The following is a 15141-nucleotide window of genomic DNA, read 5'->3' as shown; positions in this document are numbered from 1 at the left end:
TGTAATGTCTTGTAATTATATCTTGTCAAAAGCTCAACTTTTTTCTCCTTTATTCTTTAGAAATATGGTAATTGTCCCTTTTCCCTTGTAGTTAATTATAAATTTCAGGAAGAATTAAGTCTGTTAAATCTCTTCTTCCCCCTCCCTTGGTCTCTATGGCAGCAGCAGGAATAGAAGGGAATTTCTTTGATCTCCATTTCTGAGTGACATTTCGTTTCTTCTGAGCATTGACCTTGTTTAGTGCAACTGAAATTTTCAATAGATTTCATTAGATTATAATTTGATGATCTTAGGGAGATGTCTTTATTGAGATTGGTTTTAACTATGAAAGGAGAAGGGTCATTTGTTTCATAAATCTATGAACAGTTCTGTAAACTGAGAAAAGAAAAAGTTGAATTAACTGCTCAGGCAGATACGGTTAGGGCTTAATACTGCTGCACAGCAGTGGAGAGCTGCAGATGGAAGGAAAGGTGGAAGATACTGAACAAGCAAAAGAAAAACAAGAGAGCCTGATCCTGGCTCAATTAACGATAGTGCTGCTTAACGGTAGCAGAGCTACACATCCTTAGCAGGTCCCTTCTCTAATATTTGGAGGACCTGCATGGAGGTGGGAAGATAATTTCCTAGTGCCAAGGTGAGCTGCATTTTTATGCATTTCACATAGCTGGAGCTGACGGAATGGATTCTTTGCAAAGTCCAATAGGCCACTAAAAGCAGAAAAGATGTGTCTCTTGCCATGCATCCTCAATGTAAATATACGTTTCTTTTGTGTTTTAATCTGTTTGCTACTACCATGCAAATTTCCTTCTACTTTCCTTCACCTGAGGCAAGACTTCTGAAAAATGAGAGGATGTGTGCAGTCAAGGAGAAGGGAATGGTTATTTATGAGTGAATCATTAGGTCAGGGGTATGGCCTGGTATATGATTATATTTTACCCAGTCTGAGACCTCTAGCTGAGATCTACAATTTTCATTTCTCCAGAGAATCATCTGCATCAGAGAAAATAATTGCAAGGATGTGTAGGAGTAGCTAAGTATGTTCCGCTGGGTTTGACTTCGGCCAGCTCTTTTGCTACTGGAGACCTCACTCAAGGACTTGTATATAATTGGGAAGTCATATTCTTGGCCATTCTAGTGGCTACAAACAGCATCTCACCTGTGACTGCTTTTGACTCTGATCACCAGTATCTTCTCTGAGAAAGAATATTAAGTCAGATCTTAGGGAATGCTGCAGTTCAGTGAGCCCTGAACCTTTAGCAGATAAAATATTCCTAAATATCTTCTCTGGATTTTGTTATATTTTCCTGCAGAGCTAAGATCTGCCTCCAAATGTGTCTCCAGCCACAGTCACATTAGGCAATATTTGGCCATCCAAATTTGGTATTAATGCATGTGTGTGTGTATATATATATATATATATCAAAAACCTCTCCCTGCCTATGAGGAAGTGGCAATAAGCTATATGTACTTGCTCTTAAAGCCCTCCAAACATGCTTAGCAGTCACTGTGGTTGCTCACACAACACAAAAGAGGAATTTTTCCTTGAAATCTTACCCAGAGCTTGCTGATGTGCAACTGCATCTCTGTCACCTGAAAACCTCTCTTGTGCTGTGCCACAAAGCTCTCGCCCTCCAATTCAATATTCAATACACAATATTTCCCACTGCAGTATTGCAGTGGGCACCGATGCCACTGTTCTGCATTACATTAGTGTATCTGCAAGATACATTATACTGATGTTTCTAACCAATGCTAATAGCAGTCATTTATTTCAACACCTGACTGAGAAAAGCATGTAGGAAAAAAGCTTGCTTAAAGGTTGCATGCTAGGAAGGTAGATGTTGTGCACAGACTCTGAAGGGCTTGCAGCCTTGGTTTTGTCTTCTGAAGTTGATGCTTTTCTGTCTCCTGGTTACCTATGGGGTCTGAATTTCTGGATGCTGGATAAACCTATTGGTTTTGGAATTACATGTAACAGTGCCTCCAGAGAAGGAATTGCACTGTCTCCAACTGGCTAGGCGGTTAGCATCTCTATCTGAGTTTGGTCATCACTTCATTGCTTCCTGACTGTATTATTGCTATGCAATTTATCAAGGTTTTAAAGCATCAACCCAGAAAGCAAGCTGTGACTGATGCTGAATTCAGCAATGAGAATGGAATTATTTTTTTGTGTCCCAAGGTCTCTTTATACAAAAATTACACAAGCTGAAGATCTTACTGCGTATTTTGAAGGCTCTGATTGCATGAAGCTGTGATAAAGCCTACGCCTGGATAGCTGTGTCTATCACTCCATTAGAGCTGTCTCAAGGGTGAAGCTTAGTGCAGGAGGCTGGGTATCCTCAAAGAAAGGGAGTAAAACAAGACTGTGGGAATCACTCATTCATAAGCTATGCAGAAACAGCCTCTCTGTTTCCGTTTCAGATGGAAAACTCTTTTATTGGAACATATTCTTCCAAACAGCAAGGCAAGATATATTCTTTTTACATGCAAATATTAGTAAACATGAAAACTACAGGTAATTCTGTCCTCCCTTGAAGGCTGTCTGAAGAAAGATGATTTCAAATGATGGCTTTTCATCACTTTTCAGATTTTTAACTTTCAAGTGTAGTGGTGGACCAGGGTCTGTAGTCCTTAAGCCCACCAAACTCCTAGGCTGAGGAAAATGTTAACAATAATAATCAAATGGAATTAATTCCTTCTACGGTCTGCAAATAATTCCCAACATATTTATTCCTATGCTTACTTGTATTGCCTATGCTTGCAGAATACTTTATGTAGTCTTGACCTTTTGGGTAATTTTGTTTTAGTTGGTGTCTCTAGATGTGACATGTTGGACCTTTTGGCTGATTAAAAAAAAAAAAAGGGCACTTTTATGAAGAAAAGTATTACAAACAGTTGATATACAACCTTATTTCTTAGAACTATTTCAACTAGGTGAGGATGTAAGATATAAAAGGTATGAAAAGCATTGGTTTTTACAGAACAATACAAAAAGCAGGAATAATTCAAATAACAAATCAGCTGTAATTAAAAAAAAAATCCAACCCCAAATCCCTAAAAAGCTGTAGGAGAAAAGTGTTCAGTCCTAGCCCTTGAACTACATGCATTTCTCAGACAATACCAGTGCACTATCATGTTTTCAGCCCAGTAATTCAAATACCCAGCTGTGAAAGGCCAAACTCCGCAGGTCACCCTACAGCCGGCCCTTGTGCTGAGAAGTTGGGATCTCTGGAGAAATGGTGTCAATAGGCAATTCCCAGTTACCTCTGTCTTTCTGGCCTTTGAATATGCAGCGTGTGTCTTGTGATTCTGGGCCTTGGGACAGTTTTTGTATAATCTCAAAGTCAAGAATACTTGCAGAGTATTAGCAGCTCCTGCTATGAGAGCTGGAGCTTTTATTTTGTGGATGTATCCTCTTTAAGAATGTGAGGAGTCTTTTTGAGGAGTGTCATGACAAACGTTATATATGGTTACCTGAGTTTGTAAGATCAGGCTTTTCAATCAGACAAATGTTTCCTGTCCAAAGCAAATTATCAATTTTCTTGCCTTTATCTTGCCTTGGATTAAAGACTGAAGACATACAATTGTTAAAGAAAGGGAAAAGTAATTACCAATATTTCGTGCAGTCTTTTGATCAAAATTCATCTATAGTTTTATTATTTTGATAGGATTACATAGTTTGCTGTTGTGTTCATCCCTTCCTTACAGGAGATAGCACACACCCGCAGGATATTGCTGCAGTGATAGCAGTGACTTTTTCAAATCCTTTTAAGCAAGACTTTCTAAACTTTCATTTAAAGGTACAATGCTTCTTGCTTGCTAGCTGTCTTTCTGAATATTCCTTAAAGTTGTCTAAGTGAAAATATAAAAGATAACCAGTTTTCAAGGTTTGGGGAACGTGAAACTGAAACTGATATGCATAGTATTTGCTCTTCTTTTTACTTGTAAAAGTATTTAGTATTGCAATGCTTTACAAGTGTTTACTTTTTGGAAATAAAGAACAAAGCACTAATAGTACTTTGTTAGTTAATGTTCTTAAATCAGACTCAAAATTGAAAATCGTGTGAAGCCTAATCATTAGTCTTTGCAGAAGTTGCTCTCCTTTGCTCTCAGCATGGGGAAAAGAAAGGTGTAATGTAGTTGCTTCCAATATATCTGGCTCAAATGAAAGTAGAAGGAAGGAAGCTTTTTTTTTTCACATTATTTTCAGCTTCAGGAACACACATGATTACAAGAGTCCTCCAATTCAAGGAGCTAAATAATAGTTTGACTCTTATGTGAAATGCTGAGAGTAATGGTGGCAGACACCAGAATTTATCCTGAACTTTCCTTCAGGGACTCTGACCCAATCTGCTGTGCAATTCATTCTGATGGACTCCAAACCTTTGCTAAAATGTAATCGAATCACTGCAAATGCAAGGGAAATTACAGGAAGATCAGCCTGAAGGCCTGATGGTTGCATCTTGCACTGCCATGTGGAACATTAGACTTTAAATTAACCCCTCACTCTTTTGGTTCTGCAAAGTTTCAGGGAACTGCAGGACTCTTGGGTACTTGCTCCATGTCCTCCAGGGGCCAATCTGGGGAGTAAGCAGAGCGTTCTGCTCAGCAAAGAAACACCCTGAACATTTGGGAGAGGCTTACTCCTCCTGGAAAATCACCCCGGCGTGGTTCAGGCTGCACCTATCACTGGTTCAAAGAGGACATAATGGAAAAATGCAGCCTGTCATGAAGTGGGGGGAAAAGAGCCAATCTCTGCCTAAAGCTCCACTGTTCTCTGAATGCTCCAGTGGGGAGGAAAGCCAGATGGCACACGCTTGGGGTTCAGAGTGGATGAAGGATATGTTCACCCACATAACTGAGAACTTCAAAGCAAAATTAATGGTCGAGGCCTTTTTGGTCCTGCGAACTGCAGATTATTATCCCTACATGACAGTGGAAAATGACTTTGTGAGGTGTAATGCGTACTAGCAAACTCCTAGATGCTCCATCTGGAATGGAGTCCATTGTGCCTAGCGATTGCAGCACATACTGTGTTGTGTATAATGCCATTTTCACTTATTTGCAGCAGAGCCATGGCAGATGCCCATCCCACAAATGCTCAGTCGAAACACCTGCCTGGATACCCATTCAGCACTCTACCGTAAGTTTGAGCCTTTTAATACAAAGATTTGAGAGACTGAATGGTAAGTCTCTGTGTTTGGAGCAGCCCTGTCGGGTAAAATTTCCATACTCACTGCATTTGAGAAAGAACAGAAACGAGTCCTGAGGCCAGACCAAACTCCTTGGGAAGCCTGAGCTGTTGAAATGTTGGATAGTGGCTTAGCAGGGCTTCTCCAGAAATTCAGGCTCTTCGGGAGTTTAATTCATTCCACATGGAGCAATGGGGATCAGTGGCAAGCGTGGTATGGGTGGTGGTGGTGTCCAGCCCAGAGGAGTGTGGAGTTGCTGTTGATTGCTATAACTCTGGACTCCAGCTGAGTGTGATGACTGGGAGCCTGCTAGTTTTGCCTGGTCACGGGCACAGTTTGTGGGAATTCATTCATAAGCTGCTGCAGGGTCTGCCAGAAACGGCTGACGTTTAAAGCACCAGGCTGTCCCCAGACCCAGGTGGTGACATGAGGAAGGGGAGACGCTTCTTTTCTTTTCCACATTCTTATGGAAGAAAGAAAGGCTGACGATTCCAAGTGCTTTACGGACTAATAAGTGGGAAAATTTGCCCAGTGTAGGTAACAACAACTTTTGGGATGATGGGCAGTGAGTGAACTTTAGTCTGCTGGGTTTATAGGAAATGACCTTTGTAAGTGTTTTCCTCCTCCTGCCAATTAGATGACTTCAGTGAGATTTGCTTTTAACTATCAAAGACACTGTAATATTTGAAGAGAAAAAAGAAACTGCGGTCAAGTTGACACTGCATTGATTTATATCTTGCCTGAACATACATTGTAGATAGAGCCAAATCCTTGGATGCTGGAAGTTAGAGGGCTGACTAATAGAGCTATGATGATTTATCTCAGCTGAGGAGTTGGCAGGATTTAGTTGACATTTTCTTTGGCTCTGGACCACAGCATGATGTTGGTCCACAGCTATCAGCTTGTCACCTTTTATGAGTAGATGAATGTAAAACAAATTCAAGTTTTCGCTCTCCCTCAGTCTCTCGCTAATCTTGCAAGTGATTGTAAACCCTGTGGTTTTGGTTGTCCTTACAATATATTCAAATGAATTATATCATTGTTGATCTGTACTAAAATAAACCCACTTAAAAGTATTGATAGAACAGTTGAGCTGAACAGTTTTTTACCAGGTAAGGTTCTAGCCCAGTAACTAATTAGTAATTTTTCTTAATTATTAGTTTCCATTCTCAAAGGCTTTGGATTGACTTTGTGATGCGGTCTTGGTTTTTGTTTATATTGAGAGGGTTGCAGCATGAGCACAAGTATGGTAGTGTGGTGCTTTGAGAAATGGAAATGTACTGGGCATTTGTAGTAATGCCCAGGAGCAGTTGCACTCAATTTCCACTGACACCAAGACCTGACTTTTCATAAAGTGGCTTTAAATGGTTTGGGTATTTTTTAGGATATTTGTTTCTTAAACCATCAAAAATAAAAGCATGTAGCTTGAGTGTTCTTTGTCTCTTGTCACACCAGGTATGTGTGCATGCATAGGTAATAACTATAGACCTGCTGTCTTGCAAATTTCTATATTGCCACAAAAAATGAAAAGCTGAGGATTGAGCTTTGTTGTCTTTGTTAGCACTAGAAATGTTGTAAGATCAGAATATTTCCAAGAAGTATTATTTTTAAACTGCTAGAGTGGAAACTGGTTCTGGGACCAATACTAGTTAATATCTTAATTGATAACATGGACAGTGGGATCGACCGCACTCTCAGCAAATTTGCAGATGACACCAAGCTGAGTGGTGTGGTTGATACACTAGAGGGAAGGGATGCCATCCAGAAGGACCTTCACAGGTTTGAGTAGTGCGCCTGTGCGAATGTCATGAAGTTCAACAAGGCCAAGTGCAAGGTCCTGCACGTGGGTCAAGAGAATCACCAGTATTAGTACAGACTAGGGGATGAAGGGATTGAGAACAGCCCTGAGAAGGACTTGGGGATACTGGTGGATAAAAAATTGGATGTGACCCGGCAATGTGCACTCGCAGCCCAGAAAACCAATTGTATGCTGGGCTGCATCAGAAGAAGCGTGGCCAGCAGGTCGAGGGAGAGGATTCTGCCCCTCTGCTCCGCTCTGGTGAGACCCCACCTGCAGTTCTGCGTCCAGCTCTGGGGTCCTCAGCACGGGAAAGACATGGACCTGTTGGAGCGGGTCCAGGGGAGGGCCGTGAAGATGATCAGAGGGATGGAACACCTCTGCTGTGAGGACAGGCTGAGAGCATTGGGGTTGTTCAGCCTGGAGAAGAGAAGGCTCTGGGGAGACCTAATTGCAGCCTTCCAGTAGTTAAAGGGGGCTTATAAGAAAGATGGGGACAAACTTTTTAGTAGGGCCTGTTGTGATAGGACAAGGGGTAACAGTTTTAAACTGAAAGAGGGCACGTTTAGATTGGACATCAGGAAGAAATTTTTTACGATGAGGGTGGTGAGACACTGGAACAGGTTTGTGGTTGCCCCATCCCTGGAAGTGTTCAAAGTCAGGTTAGATGGGGCTTTGAGAAACCTGGTCTAGTGAAAAATGTCTCTGGCATGGCAGAGAGGGGTTGGACTAGATGATCTTTAAAGGCCTTTTCCAACTCAAACCATTCTATGAGTCTATGAAAAAAACCCAACTACTATTAGAATACAGTTCAATCATTCACTTAGTTGCCTTTTTTTTTTTTTTTTTGATTGTAGAGTACAATATGTGGTCCTTGACTTAATTGCGTACTTGGAGCTTGCTTCCATCTATATTTTGCTTGATTATAAAAGTTGAATGGAGTGAAGGAGCTCAGCACACTACCCCACAAATATGTTGTAATTCCCAAATACCTCCTGCTTTTTTTTTATGAAACCATTTTCTATGCAGCCAAACAGATTTTTCTGTCTAGCTTATCTGTATCAGATATTTATAAGCATTTCTTACCATACTTCAGTAGATTTCTTTTCTTGGGAGACTAATGCAGACAGTTGGGGAAAATTAAATCAGACAGAAATGAACTTCTAGGTGGTCAATGTTTTTCGCCATGTGATTTCAAAAGTGTGTTTTAACTGCCTTGATTTTATCAGAGAAGAATATCTGTGAAATGTCAACATTTTGATAGAAAGCTGATTAATGAAATGAAAATTTCCAGTGATGCATCAGAGCATAATACCTGCTATGAAAGGCTTGAAAGATCAGAAAAGAAAAAAACCAGAGATCTGGCCAGTTGTGACAACTCCATTATATGACCATAGTGTCTGTAGGGATGCCTCTCAATAGCGGTATAGGTAACAGTGTCAAATAATGAAGGAAAACCAAACTGGTAGAAAGGGTATCCTCTTTCATCAGTTTTGCTGCCTATGTCACTCAGGATGGCATAAGTCTGGGCTAGGCTTTTCTCTCCTTTTCCAGCATTTTTTTATAAAAAGCACTGTGTCGTCTCTTGGGAGCTCCTTTCCTATCTAATGCAAGAACCGGGAGATCTGGCAGCATTGCTGTTATGTAACAGTCTGACTTTTGCAGTCCCTAATTTACCATCCTTTTTGAATTTGCTGATGATTCTTGCAATTAAGATTCTCGATTCTGTTTGGCAACTCACCATCTGCAAAAGAGGGCATAAGTGAACACTGCCTTTCTGTGCCTTCGCAATGTCCTTAATTAGATTCATTTCAAGTCTGAGGGTTTTAATCAAGGGAATTACCTAAGGGTGGCTTTGTCTGCACTTGCACTTTTAGTCATGTCTTCCGAAGGATTTGTAGTGTTTGATTATAAAATACTCCAAAAGGAGTTCGCTGCGCTGCTCTTTAGCATACTAAACCTTCCTACCGCTGGGGTTGCTTGCTAGCTAGATCCATTATGCAAAGATAATGAAGTATCACAGGATGCACCTGTTTTGCAAAAACATTTGGGGTTGTCTTTTCTTCTGGCCCTGTTGAGAGCTTTTCTCGTATTTGGCATTCAGCGCAAACACTCACCTTATCTCACCCTGCAGCATTAGTAGGATCCCTCTGCTTTTCCCTGCTGCGGTCTCGGCAGAGCTCCTTGACCCACTGTCCTAGTCCCCTTCCACCGAGAGATTCCCTTCTGGGGAGTCATCTGCCATGGAGAAGCAGCAGGAGAGAGCGGTAAAGGGTGTGTGGGCACAAAAGGCAATAGATTTGGTGCGTGCCCTGGGCAGAGCCTCGTTCAGCATCAGCTGTCCCCTCCATGTGAAGAAGGAGACAGTGACTTTAAGGATAGGGGAACCTGAACAAGGGTCCTCACAGGGGCAATGCCGCAGCCGTGCATGCTGCGGTAGCTCGCGGGCTGCAGCTTTACATTGGTGCTACATTCTTGTGGAAATTTAGTGCAAGTTTGGCTGCCAGCCTGCTTGGCAGCCGAGCCCTCAGTCTTTCTGCCCCTCGGTTTACCTGTGCCCATAACACAAGGAGAGCAAAGGTCACTCCTTTTTGAACCCGCATACATGTGCAGGATGTTATTGCTCTCTTTAGGTGGGATAGGTCAGTGCATGGAGGATAAAGTTACTCTGGCTTTCTCTTTTCCCAGTTTATTTGGAACACTGGAGGGACAGGAATGCACTAATGCCCTGCACAATGTCTGAATTTAGCCTGATCTGGGAGTTATCCTGTAAACATTCCTGTTCGAACTAATCAAAGTTTTGTATTCAGACTCGCTTCACAGGAGTTATTTTAAAGAACTTCATACTTTTGGAAAATGCCTGTGTGTTAGTTCTGGTGGTTGTGCTCTATGTAAAGAATGTTCTGACACGATACTGTACAATGGAGCCAAGCAGAAACATACCGAAACATGCATATTCTGCTTTATTTTAAGGCTGTGAGTCTGGAAGAATCATTTCTGAAATGAACCTTGCTCTCTTTAAACACAAAGCAAATAAATGGCTCTGCTTGGCTAGACTCGGCTCTCTCCCAGGACTTTGCGTTGTGCCTCGTAAGGATGTCCCCTCCTCTCCTGGGTAGATGTGCTCCATAAAATAAACAAACAGCTCTGCACTCCAGAAAGTACCTTTTGCAGGGGCTCTCTCTCTCTCTCTCAGCTTTAAGTCTTTTTCTATTAAAACCCTCTTGGCTAATAAATTCCACAGACAATCCGGGTGGTGGGGAATGTTTTTTGTGGCTAATGTGAAATATTTGAAAACTGTGCTATTATTACAATGCTCTGTTCTTCTATCTTTCACCTCGGTGCTGGAAATGGAAATGGTAATGGAAAATTTTGAGTGCTAAAAGTCAGCTTTATTTTAAAGGAGGTATTAAAGTAATGCCATGCATGTTTCTGCTGGGTCACTATATTCCTGCAGATCTTCTTTATTCCAAGATCTCCTGTAGCCCTCCTTGCCCCGTGCTCAAGGCAGTTTACCATCCACCTCTTTACTGTTTAAAAAGCCTGTCTGTACCCTGCACTGCCGAGTCCGTCACCAATTGCCAGCTACGAAGCTGCTTTTTAAAATAGCCACCTGAATCCCTCTTCCCCTTGGATAGCCCTCCGATGCGTCCTTCTCATTTCCACCGCCCCTCCCCAGCTTTCCCTGGGGAAAAACATGCTGTTCCTATTGTTGTTGGCTGTAGCTCGAGGTGCTGGAGAGTCGTGACATCTCTCCTGTAATCTGATTTACGGATTCAGTGGGGAAGGTTCCAGCTAGACTAAGGTAGTGTTGGATTAGCAGCAAACCGCAGCACATCCCAGCAGGGCAGCAAATGCTTCATGCTTGGGTAGATAGAGGCAGACGCTAGCAGAGTATGTGTTAACAGAAGGGTTCGGGAGCAAATTTTGAGAGAAATAGGGCAAAAGAAGTCATTTACTCCTCTACTTCACCAAAGAGTAGGGAAGAAAGGGGAGAGACAGGTTTTTTTAAAATGCTAATAGCCCCCTGACAATGAAATATATATACTTAATTTATGACATACGTTGTCCTTCCTCCCATTTCGGTTCATGTGATCCCAGTGAAACAAGGGAAGGGTTTCACAGTTTGAAAACAAGCTCAGAAACCTTTAAGGTAAGGTGATAATTAATTTTAAAAAAATACTATGATGAACATTAAGCTGTACAAAACTATTATTTGCAGATTGACCCACATAGCTGCTTGACATCATCATCAGGAAACATTTTGCATGAGTAGTTTACAATGAGTAATCTCATTAAGCACATATTATGTAGAGGACATTTGCTGTCTTTATTGCTTTATTTGTTTTATGGAAGGCATACAGCAGTCCCAGTCACAGAAGTGTAGCAGTGCATAAATTAGAACAAAATATTTCTAACCTGGTTATAGAAATTTTCTTTGAGCTGAGACCTGGCATTGATCTTTACAACAACAATTACTTAAAGGTAAACTTTTATAGAAAAACAATTTTAGATTTAACTACTTAAAATCATTGCAACTCATTAGATTTATGAGCAAAAAAAGATTTAAACAAAACTTAATACTCTTCTGGACACTATTTTAAAATTCTGTTTTAAGTGCTGATTTAGCCAGGCAACATTTTGACAGTGTCATTGAAGTTTAAAAGCAGTGTGCACATCCAAATTCTGCAGTATTTATTATTTATTATTCCCAGAGGAAAAGCAGTATTGGAGTATAGTCTTTCTGATAACATATACATAGCTTGAGGGTTATATCCCCAGGATGTTGCTACCCAAAAGCCATGCTTTCCTGACATGGGAAATTCCATGCTAAGGTCAAACACGAGCAATTCAAACATTCTGAGTTTATGGTGATATACACAAGAGCAAAGTTAACTCCGCTATTTATTTACACCCTGCAGTAACCTGCAAATATGATTAATATGACTGCTTAGAAGTATTTCTAGTCCCCAGCAAGGTGAGCTAAATAGTTTTCATTATTTTTCTCTTAGATGTGCTGCAGCATAAGTGGAGGCAGTGATTTAATTTTTTTAGGAAATCAAACGTTCATCATATAAATTAAAAAAAGTGTATGTGTACATAACCAACAGGTGAAGCGGGGCTCAAGTGGAAGAGTAGGATTTGTGGCTCATGGTTCAGTAACTCACGCCACGATGATATCTGGAAACTACATGTTAGCAAGGAGCTTCATTCTGCCTGGCGCTGTAAAAATCTATAGAAGAAACTTGTGGCTGAAGCAGCTGTGGAAGACAAAGGGTAGGAAGTTTGCCTTGTGTTTGATAGAGGTGCTGAAAGTGAAATTCATCTATCCAGGTTTATGTCGTTGGAGAGCTATAAACACTTTTGAGGTGCAGTTCACCTTTAGACTGGTCTTTAAAGTACGAATGGGGCTATTGAAGGGTGTGTTTCTCTTGATTAATGATAAAGGAGACCTAGACAACCAGCTCTGATACAGGCGTCTGATCCGAAGATGTATCCCACGCCAGGGGATCTTCTCAGTGTTGCACGAGTCTGTGGCAAAGCGGTGACCTACATCAGAGACTCAGCTACGAGACTTGCCTTCTAGGCTACCCCAAAAAGCAGTTTATTATAGCTGTCCTTTTACAGATAGGTGGAGCTGCCCCTGACTTCCAGGCAAAACGCAAATGAACACAGGATTGGATCCAGGCACTGCCCAAGACATAGAGGTATTACAGCATCTCACATAACCTTGTATTATACCAACCACCTTTTTCCTTAATACCTTGAAAAACAATCTATTTAACCATAATAGACCATACGTTTCAGTGGCATTTTCATTTGTACTTTTAGATTGCAAGTCCTGTTATTCATTCAGTACATACATACTGTATAATGTCATTTACACTTACAGGGCTATAGAAACCAAAAGGTCTCTCTTTATCACATAAATGGCTGTGAATAGCTGTCTTAGTGAATGTGTTCTCCAAAGATTTATCCCTGAAAAGTTCTGAATGTCTCCTGTGAAGTGCTTGGGGGACCTTCCTTCGACCCCGTTGGTATCACTCATATGCCACTATAAATGAGCATGGGAATCCTGCCCTGGGACTGGGGCAGCCGATATGTCAGGGATGTATTGCACAGTCATTTCTGAAGAAACTTATATAAAAAGCTTCTTCAAAGGCTGATAAAAATTAGTCTTCCCTGCAGAATACTCATTTCTCTGCTGTTGGGGACTTTTTTTTACAGATGGGAACAGTCATGCAAATTAGGGTTTGTTTGCTTTGTTTGTTTGTTTTGGGTGCTCTAAGGAAGCAAGAAATATAAATGGGAAAGTGCCTGTAAACCATATAATTAATAAACTGTTATGTGTCGCAGGAAGACTATGACTTATAGGTCTAAATATCCTGTGTTTTCAGGGCTTTGAAAACTAGAGCTTCAGCTGTCCATGAAAGCAGACCTAAGTTGTATCAACCCTTCCTGGGATTTGAGTCTTGCCAAAACCCAAAGGTGCTAGCTCAGCCCTGTTTGTTGATGACTCTTGCAGTCCAAATGAACCTTGTGTATACATCTCTAGGGGTCAGTGTCCCTCTGTGAATTTTTCTGGATGGGTGTCTGCCTTTTTTGCATCAAGTATCACCATCTTATGTGAATTCACAGGGATAAATATTTGTTTGAATTGCTTAGCATGAATTATGGATTCAAATGCATCCTATCAGTCATTCCAACAGTACATCTTCATCTAACCCACAGTAGGTCCATCTCTTCTCTCTTACCTTGGATACTTTACTGTGTTTCCTTAGCATCTGAGCATCTCAGGGTATTAATTTGTTGTCACAAGACCCTTGTGAAGAAGTTGGGAAAAGCTGCTATCCCCATTTTACAAACAAGGGGGAGGAGCAGAGAGGTGGAAAACACGACTACATTGTGTAGAAATACACTGAGCATGTCAGTTCTGGAACGAGTGCTGCACCCAGGGTAATTATTAACCCAATTAACCCACGATAAAGCTAGTAGTCCAAGCACGGCACCACATCTTTGTATTTTACTGTGCCGTGCAACCGATCAGCTCTTGAAACAACCCTGGGGCTTTGTAACAAAGCAGTGGATGACAGGACAGGACATTATTCTTTTGTGGAAAGGGAAGGGACATTTTTACAAATACTCACCATCATAGGTGATGGAGTTACTTTAGGAGAGGGTTTTCGTATGTTATTTTGGCAGCCCAGGCCACCCCTTTGCTCAGTTATTTACCTTCAGTTTGTGAGCTGTGCTCTAGCTCTAGAGCAACGGGGCAACCAGCGTGTGTAGGAGCCGTCAGATCCACAATCTGCTCTGCCGTCGCTGTCTTTGCTGAGAGCTGCGTTTCAGGGGAAGCTACATTTAGAGGCTATGCATTCTGTATTCCTCTGAATTGTTTATAATGTATGGTGGAAACATCTAAAATAGGATGCTGTATAATTAAAGAAAAAGCAAAACCACAGAAAAGCTGAAGCTTTTCCTCCCACAAATGTGTACTATGTATATGTATTTTTATACAGACACTTCAGTACGTCCTTTGTGCCTCTGGCACCAGCTCCTGAGCTTACCCCAGTTGTACTGATCTCTGCTGCATAAATAACTCTCTGGCCCTGTCTCCAGCTAATCTAAACCTGTTGGTGTTCAGCTCCTATCTTTATTTGCTGTGCCACATGCCTCTCAGTCTGAGCTGTGGTACTCCCTTTGCTGTCACCGTTGCGGGATTTCCTGAGTGAAGGCTGGGTCTTGAATTATTTTGGGGATGGAAGGAGAGCTAAGGGAGTGCTCTTCCTTATTTTGGTGCTCTCCTTTCACCCACAGAATAGCTCTCACATTTTCTTCTTCCCTGCTGTGTCCTTACTTCTGAGGTGCTTAAGAGGGATATTCGTATTTGGATAAATATTTACCGTTTTAAAACCATTTAACATTGTGGAATAGGTAATCAGAAAAAAACAGTCACGAGTGAAGAGCAGTGATTTCTAACACTGGATAGCCACCTAGAAATATTTAAATGTCATGACAGTAGCAAAATGGCAATACTGCGTTGAAGGACAGGGAATAAACCTTGTGAGATTGAACCCAGTCATCTGTTGTTACAGGAAACACTATCATGTAAAACCTCACTTAAGGATCTGGAAATGATTCAGTGTCACA

At 41.3% G+C, this 15141-nt stretch overlaps 1 protein-coding gene across 20 annotated transcripts in view; it reads left to right on the top strand.

Moving 5' to 3' along the window:
• The window catches only part of DLG2 (discs large MAGUK scaffold protein 2), a 1018165-nt gene that overhangs the window by 156557 nt on the left and 846467 nt on the right, over nucleotides 1–15141 (top strand). For 14 of the 20 annotated variants that reach the window (XM_069808461.1, XM_069808468.1, XM_069808465.1 and 11 more), the window contains one exon: nucleotides 5069–5143. The exons of the other annotated variants lie outside the window; for them this stretch is intronic. In XM_069808461.1, coding sequence (XP_069664562.1) covers nucleotides 5069–5143 — 75 coding nt within the window. The remainder of the gene's footprint in view (nucleotides 1–5068; nucleotides 5144–15141) is intronic. 20 annotated transcript variants of the gene reach the window in all.

Source organism: Haliaeetus albicilla, chromosome 20 (assembly GCF_947461875.1).
Source record: "Haliaeetus albicilla chromosome 20, bHalAlb1.1, whole genome shotgun sequence".
Classification (NCBI taxonomy): domain Eukaryota; kingdom Metazoa; phylum Chordata; class Aves; order Accipitriformes; family Accipitridae; genus Haliaeetus; species Haliaeetus albicilla.
Note: the sequence above shows the minus strand (reverse complement) of the source record. Positions and strands in the feature narration are given on the sequence as shown.